This window comes from Gymnoscopelus braueri, assembly GCF_963280865.1.
Source record: "Gymnoscopelus braueri genome assembly, chromosome: 8".
NCBI lineage: Eukaryota > Metazoa > Chordata > Actinopteri > Myctophiformes > Myctophidae > Gymnoscopelus > Gymnoscopelus braueri.
In genome coordinates this window covers 42,509,895-42,526,597 of record NC_137609.1, presented here as the reverse complement: position 1 = coordinate 42,526,597, position 16,703 = coordinate 42,509,895, and the positions used below count along the sequence as shown (strand labels likewise).

Genomic DNA, 16,703 nt, shown 5'->3' with positions numbered 1-16,703 from the left:
TTTTTTCTGAATGCCCTCAGTGCCAGAACGAAAAATCCTGAGTTTAAAAAATAAAATATATTTTTTAAATTATTATTATTATTATTATTACTTTATTTTTGGGGAAAAAAAATTCAGAACCCAAGATATCATTATCTGAAGATTTGCAGCTCCATCCACTCTTTGTTTAACTTATAACTGAAAAAGGCTGTATCTCGCTTCCTAAGCACTTTTTTTTTACTTTGAAAAAAAAAATTGCTGGCAGTTTAGAGAACATATTTTTTTATTTCATTGGCACCGAGAGAGTTAAAAAGCTCTTAAAATTCCTTAAATTGTCACTTCACTGTCATGTGGGGACCCCCCTGGATATCCCGACCCACAGGTTGAGAACCACTGCATTAGATGGCCTCAGGCTGCAGCAGCGATGGGTTGCTATGCAAGTCAGCTGGGCAACCTCACGCTTCAAACTATGTCCTGTTTCTTTTACACTGGGCTTCTTCTATTAAGCGGGAATGCAAACAATATTAACGTATTTGATCTCGAATGAAACACATTTTGATTTTAGCAAACGAGGCGTACCAGTGTGCTTGAAACGTGTCGTCTGCTTGGTTCCTCATCTGCTCTGTGGTTAGTCCAGTCTGTAGGAGTTTGTGGGATTTTGGAGACACATCAGCACCATCACTTCCTTAAAGAATAAAGAAGAAGTTGGATTTTCCCACAGCCAAATAGGCACAACACTCGTATAATACAGCTCTGAATAACGTTTCTCTGCACCTCCAGGAGGATAACGGAGCTCTACAATGCCAGAATGCTGACAGCCTGCAGAAGACTAAGGAGCAAGGGGACTCACAGGTGTGTGTGTGTGTGTGTGTGTGTGTGTGTGTGTGTGTGTGTGTGTGTGTGTGTGTGTGTGTGTGTGTGTGTGTGTGTGTGTGTGTGTGTGTGTGTGTGTGTGTGTGTGTGTGTGTGTGTGTGTGTGTGTGTGTGTGTGTGTGTGTGTGTGTGGGAGCAAGGGGACTCACAGGTGTGTGTGTGTGGGAGCAAGGGGACTCACAGGTGTGTGTGTGTGGGAGCAAGGGGACTCACAGGTGTGTGTGTGTGGGAGCAAGGGGACTCACAGGTGTGTGTGTGTGGGAGCAAGGGGACTCACAGGTGTGTGTGTGTGTGGGAGCAAGGGGACTCACAGGTGTGTGTGTGTGTGTGTGTGTGTGGGAGCAAGGGGACTCACAGGTGTGTGTGTGTGTGTGTGGGAGCAAGGGGACTCACCGGTGTGTGTGTGGGAGCAAGGGGACTCACAGGTGTGTGTGTGTGGGAGCAAGGGGACTCACAGGTGTGTGTGTGTGTGTCAGACAGACAGACAGACAGATAATGCTTCTTATTACACGGCCTGGTTGAATGCTTGATTCTGATTGGTCAATCCCTGAATTCAGCGGTGTGTTATTTCTGATTAATGACCGATGAGCTCAATAACCGGCCGCTGTCTAATCTTAGACTCAGAGCACCTGCCGTATCCAACATGACAGCCACGTAAACAAACACACCATGTCATTTTCATTGCCGTAAGCAAGGAAATACTTCGTTTTGTTGTAACTTTTGGGTCAATTTATATGTATTTGTTAAGTAGCTACGTGACCGGCTACCCGTCAATTATCCCTTGCATAAAAGTCACCTGTGTGTGTGTGTGTGTGTGTGTGTGTGTGTGTGTGTGTGTGTGTGTGTGTGTGTGTGTGTGTGTGTGTGTGTGTGTGTGTGTGTGTGTGTGTGTGTGTGTGTGTGTGTGTGTGTGTGTGTGTGTGTGTGTGTGTGCTCAGACTATGAAGGAGGATCATAGCAGAAACCCTCAGGCTAAACTACTGAAGGAGACCCAGGAAGCTGGCAGGCATCATCCACTGCAGCAGGACCAGGTCAGTAATGCTGCAGGGGGACCCATACACATCTCATTAGCATATCGCTGTTGTCGGGCAGAAACTCTTTTTGTGTTTTTTTTAATCCGCAAATTAACGCCCTACTTGATCATACTACAGCGTCACTCAAAAGAAGCAGATCCACAAGCCTGAAAGCTTTTGAGCTTGTGAATTTGAATCGGTTCAAGACTTTACAGTACAGGCCAAAAATTAAGTTGGCTGTTAAAATGCCACCATGAGGCTAATTTAAAGAATATTTGTGGGTTAAGTTCCTTGGCCTACTGTCAGTGTGCACAAGAAATATGACACTAGCAGTTTGCGAGATTAGATGCGGACAGACAGACACTCATACTGTAACATACCCACATACTGTATATCCATATGAAAACATACCCTCCGCATCTGCAGTTTTAGCCTGGCAGACATAATCACCCTTTTCTATGAAGGTTCCCAGGGAATGAGCACGGCCTCTACTTGTATGTAAATGTTTATATAAAAGTATGTGCAGTATATGCACGTGGATTAAAGTTCTCAGTCGCCACGACTGATTTCAGTCTTTTGGATTCCATAGAATCCAGCATGTCTTCTATGGAAGCATGTTGCGCAGTTTAGATGCATTTTCCATAAAAATGGTCTCGGAAGTGTCATAAAAGCAAAGGTTAAAGCCTCGATCTGTGATTTCTTCACCTGGTTGGCAATATGTAGAACAGCAGGAACAATATTACTAAAACATCATTTTACATATTGTGTTAGGAAACGGCGCTAGTGTGGGGAGGGCTCCTTTCACACTGTTTCACAAATCGCATAATAGGACATGGCCACACAATTTATTTTCAGTCGTGAGATTTAACTCATTGAGTGCCATTGACGTGTTTCACGTGTTTTACCGCAATGGCGCAACGTGCCAATGACGTGTTTGACGTGTTTTTGAAAAAAAGAAAAACATGATTAACTTATTAATGAAAAAGGCTGTATCTCGGCTCCTGAGCACTTTATTTTTGCTATGTATTTTTGGCCCAGACATGTTATTTTCAAAGGCAGACAATTAATGTCAACTAGGATGACCTCGTTGACTTTGTGGATTTGTGAAACCACACAGTGCAACCCTCAGTGATTAGCACCCATCAGGGGATCGATTATACTGGAGATAAATATTCTGTGACCACTTGAAAAAGGTAAGAAAATTAAAAAATTGCTGGCACAGTATAAACACATTTTTGTATTTCATTGGCACTGAATGAGTTCATTTAACTTTCATCCACGTGTGCATAACATGTGTGTATGTGTTTCAGGATGGTGGCTCGACTGGCCTGTGGTCCAGAGATGGTGACGTGGAGGAGGCGGATCCGCCCCTGACTCCACGATGGGACAGTGGCACCAATGGTCTCTGGCCCAACATCACTGTGAGTACAATCATACACAGTAAAATGTGTTTATTTAACTCTGAGAGTGTACAAATGGAACCAAATGGACACTTACACAGAGGTTTTCCTTTGGTTCCATTTGTACCCTCTCACACCACAAGTTTAATGGTGTGTGCTCAAATAGAAATAAAAAAATATATCAGTTTCTGGAGCAAGTAGCAGCAGATATAAAAACATTTAAGTGTATACTGTACGTAAGCGATAGTGCCAGACAGTGCACCAGCAAAGAAGTGTAGTACATAGTCCATTACTAGTACATTGTTTTTTCTCTATTTGTCATGTTGTCACTGTGGTGTATTTGTATGTGGTACTACGGATGGAAATGAGCTCCTAGCTAAATCCAGCATATTTACATGAAATCGTGTGTATTGATCAAAATGTTCATTAGTGTGCACTGTCCCGGAAAGAAAGAAAGAAAGAAATATTGATTGATTGATTGAATACTTTATTAGTCAGAAATGCAAGGTACTTCAGACATTTAGGCTAAAAGGATAACACATAAAAGTCCTGGGGACTTGTTTCCGTTGTGGTCCTATGGTTTCAATAAAGTAAAGTCATACATAAAGTGATAATGTCCGTGTGACGACCTATGTCTCCAAGATTGACACGGCGAAAGGGCTCAGTGCTCGCTCGTTCAACATGGTTGGTCGATAAGTGGAAACCGTTCCATAGTCTGGTCGAATGGCTTTTGATACAGGTATCGCCTGATAGCAGCTGCAGCTACCTGAACAGGTTGTTGTTAAAGTCGTTGATGATCTGCTCAGCCTTGGCTTTCGCACGACATCTAGTATACTGTATATCCCGGATCTAGCCTTTGACTTTTACAGGGGCCAGTTTCGAATTGCAGCCACCTGTAAGTGCTCTTTTAGAGCGGTTTTGAAGGAGAGTAGGGATTTACACTCCTTTACGACTGTTGGTAGGGCGTTCCACATTTTTGTAGCATAGCAGGAGAACGAATTTAACCCCTGCTGCGCCGACAACGTACAGTAGATGGGGATCTACTCTCTTCTCGCCCTCCTGTAGTCGTCTAGTCGTAGTCTAGACGTTGAGTTTACTGTGTAGAGTAAGCTATGTTTATAGCCAGCACAATATGCCCATTGTGACCTTTTTGTTAAGAAAAGGGCTACCAATAAAATGACACTATTGGTAGCCCTAAAGGATTATCATTTTTGTTGGTCATTTGGTTCCATCGATGCAATTTGTCATCGTCAAAACATGATTATGTAAAAATATATGACACAATTCATCATAATGGCAAAAAAGTGGCTGATGATCTTTCTGTGTTGCCAGACTAGTATGATCCTGCGTATTATTTGCTATTGTGATGTTATAGGGGTGCGACTTGACTTGCCAGGTGTTTTCCATGTTGGCACAGTAGATAACGACTACTTGAAGTTAGACACCCTATGGATAATTTGACACGGCCAAAATGGTCAAATGGTGTAAGAGCAGTTTGAGAAGAGTATGATAATGTCAATAAATACGTACGTAATAAGTACGTCAATCGAGATGTGACACCAGTCGCTGTAACTCGGGTTAACCTTCTGCCCCCACATGAATGGTCCTTTGTTCTACAATGACTCACTCACTCAATAGGACAAATGTCTCACCTCCAGTTTTTTACTTGAGAAATGAAAGTGAAGAATGACTCATGTGTTATTTTTGTGTGACAACTATGACTGTGGGTGAGGAAAGTTTATTTATTTATGATTTACTAGTCTACAGTCTGGTGCTGCATTCAACACTTACTGGAAAAGTGCTTACACAGGTTTTTCTGTGATTGCTGGTGTATTTTTACCACAGTTTCTAATGGCGATAAGGCTGTTGTTTAAGATCTCAGGGAATTTCCCTGTATTCAGCACTAGACTAAACAGACAAGTTTGCCTGTGTGTGTCAGGGGCATGGAAGCCCCCTCCCACAGAGTATTTGCCAGAAAGAGATGCCCAGCCACGGCCCAAAAATCACCCCCTTAGATGGCCTCATCTGTCCCTCAGCAGACCCACAGGAAACAACTGACCTTGTAAGAAAGCCAGGTCACACACGCACACGCACACACACACACACACACACACACACACACACACACACACACACACACACACACACACACACACACACACATACACTAATTAGCGGTGGCTCAGGTACTGTACAATAAATGAAGACTTACGATAAGAACATAATTATTACAACATTATTCAATTACAAGCTCCCTAAAATAAATTGTTATTAATAAGTAGGGGTGTGCCGATATATCGTCCTGCGATATATCGTCCTGCGATATATCGCGATACTTTTTCGTGACGATATGTATCGTTTTGGCGTTTTTGAAAAACAAAAAATATATATATTATTATTATTATTTATTTTTGCAATAAAAATAATGCAAAAACAGAAGTATTTGTTTGTATTTGCTTTTTTTCCCACCCATATATTTTCATAAGCTTTTTTTCCCCCCCATATATTTTCATAATAAAAAAGTGCCATATATCGTATCGTATCGATATCATGAGCCCAATATCGTGTATCGTATCGTATCGTGAAATTAGTGTATCGACACACCACTATTAATAAGTGATTTTTAAATTTGGCTTGATTAAAAAAAAAAAATCTACATCTGGCTGAAATGATAAATTAGGTCACATAATTGAATGAATATATAAAGTATAGCATATGAAGGAGATTGTGCATGTACTGTAGTTCTCACAGACGTTGATCACTTTTAGGGAACCGTAACTGACTGTGGTTATGTTGTTCAGGACTCCAACTCCCAGTGCATCGTGGGTAGCCCCTCCCCCCGCATCATCCCTCAGATCATTGGAGCAGAGGACGACTACTTTGATGCACAGCAAGAACAGGTACTGCAAAACACTATGCCAAATGATCAGAAACTGCAAATAAAACATTGTTGCTGTTGTATGTCCAAAACCATTCCTTTGTTATTATTATTAAATACAACCTTTAAAATTTAGAAAATTACAGGTAATAACTGCATGGAAGATTGGGGGGTTATGACGATTTGGGAGGCATTAGGATATGGGGTGGGGTTTGGGGGTACGTGTGTGTGTGGGCGTGCAGGTTATGGGACTTGGGGGGGGCCTTCACGTAGGATGGGTCCCAAAAGGCTTTTTTCTAGTATGATTATAGTATTGTTCTTTGAACAATTTACTGTATGTCTTGAAAATGTGAATATTAACGTTACTTTAAATGTATCTGTAAATGTCTGTTCATTTTGTGTCCACATACCTATTATTCTCCCTTGTGTGTGTGTGTGACAGATCAGTGGTCAGTGTAGCTGTTTTCAGAGTATAGAGTCCCTAAAATCCCGACCGGCTCACCTGGCAGCGTTCCTCCACCATGTGGTCTCACAGTTTGACCCCGCACCTCTGGTACGCACACGCACGCACGCACGCACTCACTCACTCACTCACTCACTCACTCACTCACTCACTAGTACATATTAACTTATTACTTTCTTAATATATAACATATACAATAACGTAGTGTTTGTCAGCCTGTAGAATGGGACCTGGGTCACACAGTATTCTCACTTGGTTGTGGACACATAACTTTAATGTTTGTGTAGTTACAAATGAACATTATGGCATCGTTGATTTGCTTTCCTCTCTATAAGTTGGCCATGTACGGATCGTTTGAATGGTAAGCAGGCAGGCTTACTTTACCCTCCAGCAATAGCCTATTAGCCCACCTAATTTGCATAATGGTTGCCATTCAAAATCATACATCATGCTGCTATGGCAACCTGGAAGCTATGTTATAAATACCTGTATTGTGACATTATTGCATCTTGTTTGTTGTTTTAACTCTGTCACTGTGAAACCAAAGCCACCTTTTCATGTTTAACGTGCGCTCAAAAGCATTTCCTATTATATTTTCTATCATAGTGTGTGTGTGTGTGTGTGTGTGTGTGTGTGTGTGTGTGTGTGTGTGTGTGTGTGTGTGTGTGTGTGTGTGTGTGTGTGTGTGTGTGTGTGTGTGTGTGTGTGTGTGTGTGTGTGTGTGTGTGTGTGTGTGTGTGTGTGTGTGTGTGTGTGTCCTGGACTAGCTATGCTACCTCTATGCTGACCTGCACAAGCAGAGCACCTCTAAAGAGACCCGACGTCTCTTCATGGATTTCCATTCGGTTTTCCTGGATCGAGCAGCGGTTCGTCATTCTCCTTTTCTTAACTTCGGACATTGATTTCTTGTCTCTAGCATAGCAATTACACACCAAGCTTTCCCCAGCAGTGTGCTAGAACCAGCCACATATCATACTGTCGTTACACAGTAAATCCTCAGTGTACATTTAACCACATTGAACACTATCCTCCCTATTCTCTGCATATTTTAATGGGTGAACATTCAGCAAAAATAGACATTTCGCTATCTTTGGCGAAGACATTTGGTGTAGAGGGGGGAAAAAAGGAGGGGGTCATGTATTGACCCTGGGGGACCCCAGTCAATGTCAATATAGGGTTGAAGTGGTTAAAGGGATAGTTCATCGATTAGTCACCCCATGGAGACTTGAATTCTTGGATATTTTAAAGTTTTTGTCGCATTCGTTCCGGTAGGAGATACAAAGGAGACTCGTTGTGTCTCCTATCGGAACCGCTGCCGGTCATCAAATTATTGACTTAGGTATGCGACAAAAACAAAAAAATATCCATCAATTCAAGTCTCCATGGGGTGACTAACCGATAGAAAACAAGTCATTTTGGGGGTGAACTATCGCTTTAAGGCCCATTTATACACAGTGTTATGTATGTGTATATGGATACAGACATAGCCCATGGATTTGGTTAGCTTATGGATTTGGACAAGCCAGAGCAATACCACAGGAAATTGTGGAGGTGTTTAGCCCCCACGATTGCTTGAACTACATATAGTTATTTTTAAAAAAGAGACGGGAGGGGACTGTGTTGTTACTGTGTTATTAAGGCATTATACTGACTGTCAATATGTGTATTTTGCTTAATTTGAGTCCTAGTGTTTATAGCTGTTGTCTTTGTCTTGTTCAGAATCTTAAAGTTCCTGTACCAGACTCCATAGCAGCTGAATTGGGTGAGCACGGAAAGGCATCATTATATTTCTTGATCTTACTGCCAAGAAAACTGTAGTATAAAATATGGTTAATTTCTGTCATCATTGCAGGAATCATTCCAGTGCAGTATGAGTTCCTGATGACTGTTTCATTAAAATCTCTTTTAACTTCAACATGAATGACATTTTATGATTGAAAATGCATTTATTTTCTCTCATGTGTAATCTGTTAATGTGCCCACATTACAATGTATGTTGACATAATATTTCTCAGCTGAAAGATAATGATGCATTAATGTCAATCTATATTTCATATGTTTTATCTTCTTTCATCTTGTGTGTGTGCGTGCTCAGAGCGACGGAGACTAGATTTGATCCCAGAAGAGCTTTGTAGACAGTACACTCAGCTGTTACAAGACACCCTCCTACCAGATTTACACATGAAACTGGAGGACTTCAGGTTAACACGCACGCACGCACACACACGATTACCAGATTATGTAATTTGTGTTTAGACTATGTGGTGCTTGTTCATTGCCAAAAAACGTGTGTGTGTGTGTGTGTGTGTGTGTGTGTGTGTGTGTGTGTGTGTGTGCAGGCAGAAGCGTAGTATGGGTCTGACGCTAGCGGAGGATATGCTGTGTAAACTGGACTCGGACAAAAGAAAAGAGCAGTCGGCCCTGGATAAAGAACGCTCCTGTGCTGAGCACATCATCTCCAAGATAGAGGACATACTGTTAGTACTTCAACACGCGCACACGCACACACACACACACACACACACACACACACACACACACACACACACACACACATTCTTTTCACAGGAATTGTCTCTTTCCAAAGCCTACATAGTTTCTTAGCTGAAGAAATCAGCTGTGTCTTGGATAGTATTTTGTAAATCCTAGGCTAGCTAGGATCTTGTATTGTGCTGTTTTCTGTTTATTTCACTGAGGAGATTGATCTGTAATTAATTATAACTAACTTAAAATGTCTTTGTTTTAACTTGTTACAACTTGCAGACATGCTATTGTTGCTGCCTGTGTGGAGTAGCTTTTTTTTTTATGTACTGGGTTTACTGTGTCCCTACATGTAGTCTTATTTAAAAAAGCCTTTGTGTACTTTTGAAAACTTTACACAATACTTGTGCTTGGTGCAAGTTGCAACACACAGTCGACAAAGTAAGAATTATGCATGCACGCACATAGGATTTAATATACCTGTAGCTGTAGGTACTGTAAAAGCCCTTGCTGTATTTGGACTAGAGCCTGACTGATGCCATTGCCAGATCTTTAGGTCTGATGTCGATCCCGATTTTGGAGAGTCCTAGACCACAGATGACCAATGTTTCAACCGATATTTTGTTTTTAAAAAAGTAATTTAATTTAAATGTAACCTATATATATATATATATATATATATATATATATATATATATATATATATATATATATATATATATAACCTTGTCGCATTGTGTTGTGATCTTGTAGATCAGCTTTTTTTCTTTTTTTTTAAGAAACAAATTTTCGCCTATAATGATGACATGCCAAAAATAGGGACGTCAGGTTAATAGTGGTCACAAAATGGAACACATCGGTGGATATAATTGCGATAACGATGTTGTCCAAAAAGTCACATATATCGTTCCGGCTCTAATTTTGACTTGTGCAACGAGCCTTTTGTGCACGAGAATGAAGTTAGCCAGCTCTTGATCTAAGTCTGTGAGCTGCATCACATTACAAGGTTCATGAAACTGAGGCTTGTGTGCACACATGTGTGCGACATAAGCCTGACAGGCCACATTTTGGGACACGTTTTAGATATCAAAGTAGTTGATTGGGGATGCATGTCTGATTAGGGACAGAATTGACGTCCCCAATTCGATTTCAGTGCAGTTTCAGAAAGTTAGGGTAAAGTTTAGAGTAAGGGGATATGGACTGAATGGTTATGCTTACTGTTAGGGTTAAGCCTGATTTATATGTGTTGTGAACTTATAGATTGGCTATTTTTCAGCAAATGACACTGGTGCAACCAAGTATAGATTAAGCATTAGGGTGTGTGTGTGTGTGTGTGTGTTATTTATTTATTTGTCTCTTACAGGATGACATCACAACCCACAGAAGAGGAGAAGTGGTAAGACGAAAGTAAAATGAACTTTATAAAAACCTTGACCTCTCTTCAGAAGGACACGTATGTACTTACATAACAGAATGACTGGGCGAGTGGACGGGGGGGGCTAGTCCCTGAATGCAGACTCATTCAGTATGTAAGAAAGAACCAGCCTCACCATTGAAATTAAATCCTTCTCAAGACTGTTAGATCACCATCTGTAGGAAAGTTAACATGTTGCACATTAACCAGTGTATGACTCATAGTCATATGTTCTATTAATACAATGATTGCATTGTGGAACGTACTGTTTGTTTGAGCCGTATACACTGGCAGATGACGATGAGTAACCACTTAACCTTATACTGTATACTTAGTTGCCCGGGGGTCTCTTAGGAGTCTATTTTTCCCCACTACACCACCAAATCACTTTCCTGAAAAAAAGGTGATCTACAAGCTCACAACGTGCTGTGTTGCGGCTTGTTGTGAGCTTGTAGATCGGTTATTTTCACCAATTCAACCTATCATGACTTGCCCATGAAACGGACGCTAGGGTTCCAGTGGTTAACCGTGTGTCTGGTGCTGCAGTGCAACTAGGGATGCAAATTACAGATTAATTCATTGATTCAATAATTGATAACCTTATCGATCAACTAACCGATTAATTGATAAGCTGTGTTTTTTAGGACCAAAAGGAAAATTCTTGTCCAAAACTGAAAAGGAGCGCAGACACATAATTGCCATGATGTGTATAACATTAACGAGCATCAATGAGCATCAGCTGGTCACAGACACACAGACACACACACACACACACACACACACACACCTCCCCTCTGCAGTGCTCTATGGAGTCTGTCTATTCGAAAGTCCTTGAATATGATTGAATATGATTATGGATTACTGTGATTATGGTAAGCTCACATTTGATATCACACACACACCATACCTGTAACTTTCACTAGACAAAATAAAAGAAGAAGAAAAAAGAAGAAAATAAATTAAAACTAAATAAATGTAATCGACTAAATTCTTAACGGTCGTTAATCGATTATAGATTAATTGTTAACATCCCTAAGTGCAACAATGCAGTACGTCATCCTCACATACATGTGTCTGGTGCTGCAGTGCAACAATGCAGTACGTCATCCTCACATACATGTGTCTGGTGCTGCAGTGCAACAATGCAGTACGTCATCCTCACATACATGTGTCTCGTGCTGCAGTGCAACAATGCAGTACGTCATCCTCACATACATGAAACACCTGGGGGTGAAGGTCAAAGAGCCCCGCAGCCTCGAACCAAAGCGTGTGCGCATCAACTTCCTGCCCAAAATGAAGGTGTGTGAAAACACGAACACACACATACACGTGCGTGCTCACACACACACACACACACACACACACACACACACACACACACACACACATGCTATAGAGCAGTGGTTTTCAACCCTTTTCATATCAAGGTCAATTATTTATTCGGCATTTGACCCACATACCACCATTTGATGAGATTTAGACTCTCAGACCCAAGACTTAAAATGTTTTGTTGTCGTTGGATGAGATTTTGTCCACAATTCCTTGTTGTATTGATGTTGGTACCATAGGAGAGATAACAGGCAAACGTTGATCAAAAGAACAATTCTTTAATTAAGTAATGCAAATGTTTAACAATAATTTAACTCTTGAAAGCGTAAAATGAAACCAAATGGACCTGTAATGGTCCATTTGGTTTAATTTTACGCTCTCAAGGAACCCTTGAGTATACCCCCTCAAGGACCACTGGTGGTCCGCGGACCACTGGTTGAGAACCACTGCTATAGACCTCCACACACGCCAAACTGACATAAAGATACAAGGCAGTATACAGTTTCTCATCTTGGTGGGATAGCTATGAATCCGACAGAGGGAGATTCATGGTGTTATAGCAGCAACAGCAGTGAGCATGAAACACATTAAACATAAAAGAAAAATCTTGACAGAGATTACATTTAGATTCTGTCACTTGACAGCTGCACTGGGTCTCTGAAATAGTCCCATCAATAATAAATGTACAATCTATCAGTGGTGAATAATATGAATGAATATACATCTATCGCCGATGAATATATGAATGAATATACAATATGTACAGTTTATCAACAATGAGTTTAACATGGGAAACTAGGCACATTACTCGTCAGAAAAAGAAACGTGTGGCTTGTGTGATTTCAACAAGCAGAAGAGCAGCAAGCCCGAGAAGGAGGGAGAAGAGAAGGTGAAAAAGCCTCGATTCCCCAGCATCCTTGGTCAGCCTCGACGACCCAGCCGAGTGGACGCACCTTCCAGTGAGTAGAGCATGTCACGATTCCTCCCTGTGATTTATTAAGTCTTTTTTCTTTTAAAGTTTTCACTAAACAAAAAACTGTGTGTGTGTGTGCAGTCGGTAAGGCCATGGAGCTGAACAAGCAGCGTTCCCCTAAGCAGCTGGTCCCCCATCCAGCCGTCGGCATCCCCGAGCACCCCGACACTTCCTCCAGCCGCGTCCGTGGAAGCCAGTCCAGCGACGGCTCTGACTCCAGCCCCCACCTCCTCCTCTCCCACCCGGCCTCCCCTCTGCCCGCCACTCAGCTCTCAGAACCCAGCGGACATGACTCCGACTCTGGTGAGAGAGATGGCCTGCACTCTCGTACTAGTTTTGGTGTCTCTGGGTTGTTCACTGTTTTTACACTATGTTTTATATTTTGCTTTATATATTTATATTTTTTGTTTCATTCCACACGTGGAGCAAACAAGTTCTTTAACACATTCACTGCCAGGTACTATGCATCCGTTTTTTTTAAGCTTCTGCCAGGGTTTTATCGATTTTTCTAACCTTTTCAAGTAGTCACAGAATATTTAGCTCCAGTATGATCGATCCCCTGATGGTTGCTAATCACGGAGGGTTTCACTGTGCTTACGCAAAACATTTTTAATTAATCGCGACCTCCCGTTCGCTTGTTATCCGCTGTTAAAAATAGCATGTTTCGCCAAAAATACATAGTAAAACGAGAGTTATGCATATAACTAAGGTTCTACGAATTCCGGATGACCGCCAGAGGCAGTGTTTTCAACACCTGGATATCCATCACGCGCTCGCGTATGGGTCGAATATTAATACCAACAAAGTCACTCGTGACCTGTGTGCACGCACGCCACCTATATAGGGGCGGGGCACACAGCGTTCATCCTCCTGAAATCTTTTCGTCGAGAATGAGATTCCGAGTGACAGTCAACTCTGGCGGTCATCCGGAATTCGTAGAACCTTAGTTATATGCATAACTCTCGTTCTACTTCATTCCTACTGACCGCCAGAGGCAGTGTTTTCAACACCTGGATGACTAATACCAACATAGTCACGAGGAATCTGCGCTTACCGAAGTCGGTTTGCAGATAGAATAAACAGACAACACCACAGCCGTCGCCACAGGATGCGAGACGGCCAGGTTGACTATATATAGGAGCGGGCAAAAGCCCATGAAAGATGAAGCCCATTCGGCTGCATCTCCTGGCCTGCTCCAAGCCTGTATCACTGAGGGAGAGGCTCTGGCAACACCCACGGTCAAGAAAGGCCTTGGGGGAACCTAGAGGCCCCCTGAAGACGCACATTTGCCTGAACGCAGCAATGAAAGTCTCCATTAAGCCAAGGCACAGCTGTGCCCTTCCTCACAGACAAATACAACCAAACTCCAGCCATCACAGCTATGTCCTGCCACAGAGCCCGGACGGGACACAATAGGCAGGTACTAGAATGCAGTTGCTCCACCTCTGGTTGAGGAGCAAACTAACAAATCCATAGGCTAGCTGACGTGAAATGCAGAAAGCCTCTGAGGACGTAAGGAGGGGTCGGCCATATGGTAAACCCAGACCCATCGGAATCCCACTTTAACAGTCTCTGGCAATGGCCAGGGCATGAAGCCCATCTACTCACTTTTGCAGTGAGGACAAAGAGTACTAGCAGATAGTCATCTGAGAGCAGCCCGATGTACCGGCTGGGGACAAAGCTTCCAATACCACAGGCAAGCATCATGAAGGCACCCATGCAACCTGTGGGGGCCACACGCGGAGAGCATCTCAATGGTAGAGAGGCTGAACCCTCTATCTAACATCATCCGCAGATATCTAGGGCAGCATAAGCACAGAGCAACGCTCCAACCTATGCAGTGGCCCTTGTCCCGACTAGAGCACAGTCTACACTCGCTGGCGTGCAACGCCCTGGTGTACGATGCACAAAAATTCAGTAATTTTTGGACAATAGTTTTGAATTTCAGTGGTCAATGACGCAGCCGAAGGTTAGGAGTGAGGATGCCCCATGCACCTCCCCCCCTAACTGTGACAGGAGATCTTGTCTCTGTGGAGAGGCCAAGGCACTCCATTGAGAAGCTGCAGTAGGCCAGAGCATCTTGCCCTAACGGACTGGTCTGTCCCGGAAGGGAGACCTACAGTCAACAACGCGTTATGCCCTCAAGGCTAACGGTACTACCGCTCTGCCATAGCTATGCCTGTGATCCGAACTGCTATCGGATCCAAGAGGCTTCCAGTGGGAACCATGTCCGCAGCCTGGACTGTACACCCAACAAGCGCATTGCTATGAAATTCGCCAGATGAGGCAAGGTCCACGAAAGGAGCTTCCAAGCCTCCTGCAGAGACTGACTGGGTCAAGCGCCCCAGAAGGCAGACTGTCGACAAATTGTGTTATTGAACACGGCATAAACATCCTGAGGGCCAGGTGCACTGCACGCAGGTCCAGTGCATTAGCGACACTGGCTGGAGACCCACACCATTCTGTTGCAGTCTTGGGGTTCGAAGCCCAAGCCACAAAATATATATGCACATTTGAACATGCGTGAAATTTGTCCGCTGTATTTATTTACCCATCCTAGAACTACTAGGAGCCGTGAGCAGCCATTCTCCGGCGCTCATGGGGCAATTAAGGGCTCAGACAGGGGCACACATTGACCCACTTCTGGCCTGGCGTCGAACCCGGGACACCCAGAGGCTCTGGCTCACTACCAAAGTAGACAGTGCCAATTCTCCAATCATGCAAGCAAACGCCTAGAGTGATAGGCGCTGTATAGGCGCTGTATAGGCGCTGGATAGGCGCTGGATAGGCGCTGGATAGGCGCTGTGTCTGCGCATCAACACTCGCATGCCGGAGGGCCAGGGCGAGGTAGCCAAGGGAATGTCCAATACGTCACATTCCAGCCGCTGTGGCATGGCTCTAGCAGATCAGAGACTAACACTGTGGCCATGAGCAACGGTCATCCAGCTCGACAGCTTCATCTAGTGACACCACCAGAGAAGCAATGCTCACAGTTTACCGTTTAGGCGTTTAGCAGGCGCTCTTAATCCGGATCGACTTACAGTAAGGTAATGTAAGTAAAGTAAGCAATGTTGGCATCAACCACCAGCCTTAGGTCTAGCCATATTGGGCTGTACTCCCCATGGCTGACAAGTCCTTGGTAAGAGGTTCTGGAACTGGCCCACATGCCAAATCTCATGATGTACGGCACCAAGGGTGTACAATGACGATAGTTGTTGGACGCATCCATCTAGGGCTAGGCCAAGCCGTTATATGGCCAGCTGGGCTATGTACTCTCAACGCTTTCGTCCAGCGACAAGCAGTAGCGGAGTGGGACACCCTTACTATGCTGAAGCTATGTTGCGGTGGTCCGCACATGGTTCCTCCAAGCGGCAGAATGGGATACATTCTCAACGCTGACCCCTTTTTCCTTTCGTCCAGCGACAAGCAATAGCGGAGTGGGACACGTACTATGCTGAAGCTACGTTACGGTGGGCCGCACGTGGTTCCTTTCCTTTTCCTCTGGCCAGCGACCAGCAGCAGCGGAGCGAGACATACTCCCAATGCCAGCGGTATATTCCAGTGGGCGCACGCCGCAGTGGCGTGGTACCTCCAAAAGCGGCAGAGCGAGACACTCTCAACGCTAATACTTTCCACTCCTTTCGTCCAGCGACAAGCAGTAGCGGAGCGAGACACACTCCTAATGCTTACGCTATATGGCGGTGGGCCGCCCGCCATGATTTCTCAAAGCGGCAGAGCGAGATGCACTCTCAACGCTAATCCTTTTCCCTTCTGTCGTCCATTGACAAGCAGTAGTGGAGCTACCAGCAGCAGCGGAGCGAGACACACTCCCAATGCTAGCGGTATATTCCAGTGGGCGCACGCCGCAGTGGCGTGGTCCCTCAAAAGCGGCAGAGCGAG

General features: G+C 43.7%; 2 protein-coding genes across 5 annotated transcripts in view; one reads left to right on the top strand and one right to left on the bottom strand.

The window, feature by feature from the left end:
* The window catches only part of rabep1 (rabaptin, RAB GTPase binding effector protein 1), a 332,504-nt gene that overhangs the window by 159,201 nt on the left and 156,600 nt on the right, over positions 1 to 16,703 (bottom strand). The window lies entirely within an intron of this gene.
* The window catches only part of arhgef12b (Rho guanine nucleotide exchange factor (GEF) 12b), a 69,363-nt gene that overhangs the window by 17,721 nt on the left and 34,939 nt on the right, over positions 1 to 16,703 (top strand). For 3 of the 4 annotated variants that reach the window (XM_080435381.1, XM_080435382.1, XM_080435380.1), the window contains exons 7-20: positions 760 to 831; positions 1,791 to 1,883; positions 3,176 to 3,286; positions 5,205 to 5,327; positions 6,067 to 6,165; positions 6,586 to 6,696; positions 7,374 to 7,472; positions 8,326 to 8,368; positions 8,702 to 8,807; positions 8,946 to 9,083; positions 10,451 to 10,483; positions 11,686 to 11,800; positions 12,684 to 12,789; positions 12,885 to 13,106. In XM_080435381.1, the coding sequence (XP_080291507.1) occupies positions 760 to 831; positions 1,791 to 1,883; positions 3,176 to 3,286; positions 5,205 to 5,327; positions 6,067 to 6,165; positions 6,586 to 6,696; positions 7,374 to 7,472; positions 8,326 to 8,368; positions 8,702 to 8,807; positions 8,946 to 9,083; positions 10,451 to 10,483; positions 11,686 to 11,800; positions 12,684 to 12,789; positions 12,885 to 13,106 (1,471 nt within the window). The remainder of the gene's footprint in view (positions 1 to 759; positions 832 to 1,790; positions 1,884 to 3,175; positions 3,287 to 5,204; positions 5,328 to 6,066; positions 6,166 to 6,585; positions 6,697 to 7,373; positions 7,473 to 8,325; positions 8,369 to 8,701; positions 8,808 to 8,945; positions 9,084 to 10,450; positions 10,484 to 11,685; positions 11,801 to 12,683; positions 12,790 to 12,884; positions 13,107 to 16,703) is intronic. The other variant, XM_080435383.1, reaches the window with a different exon arrangement.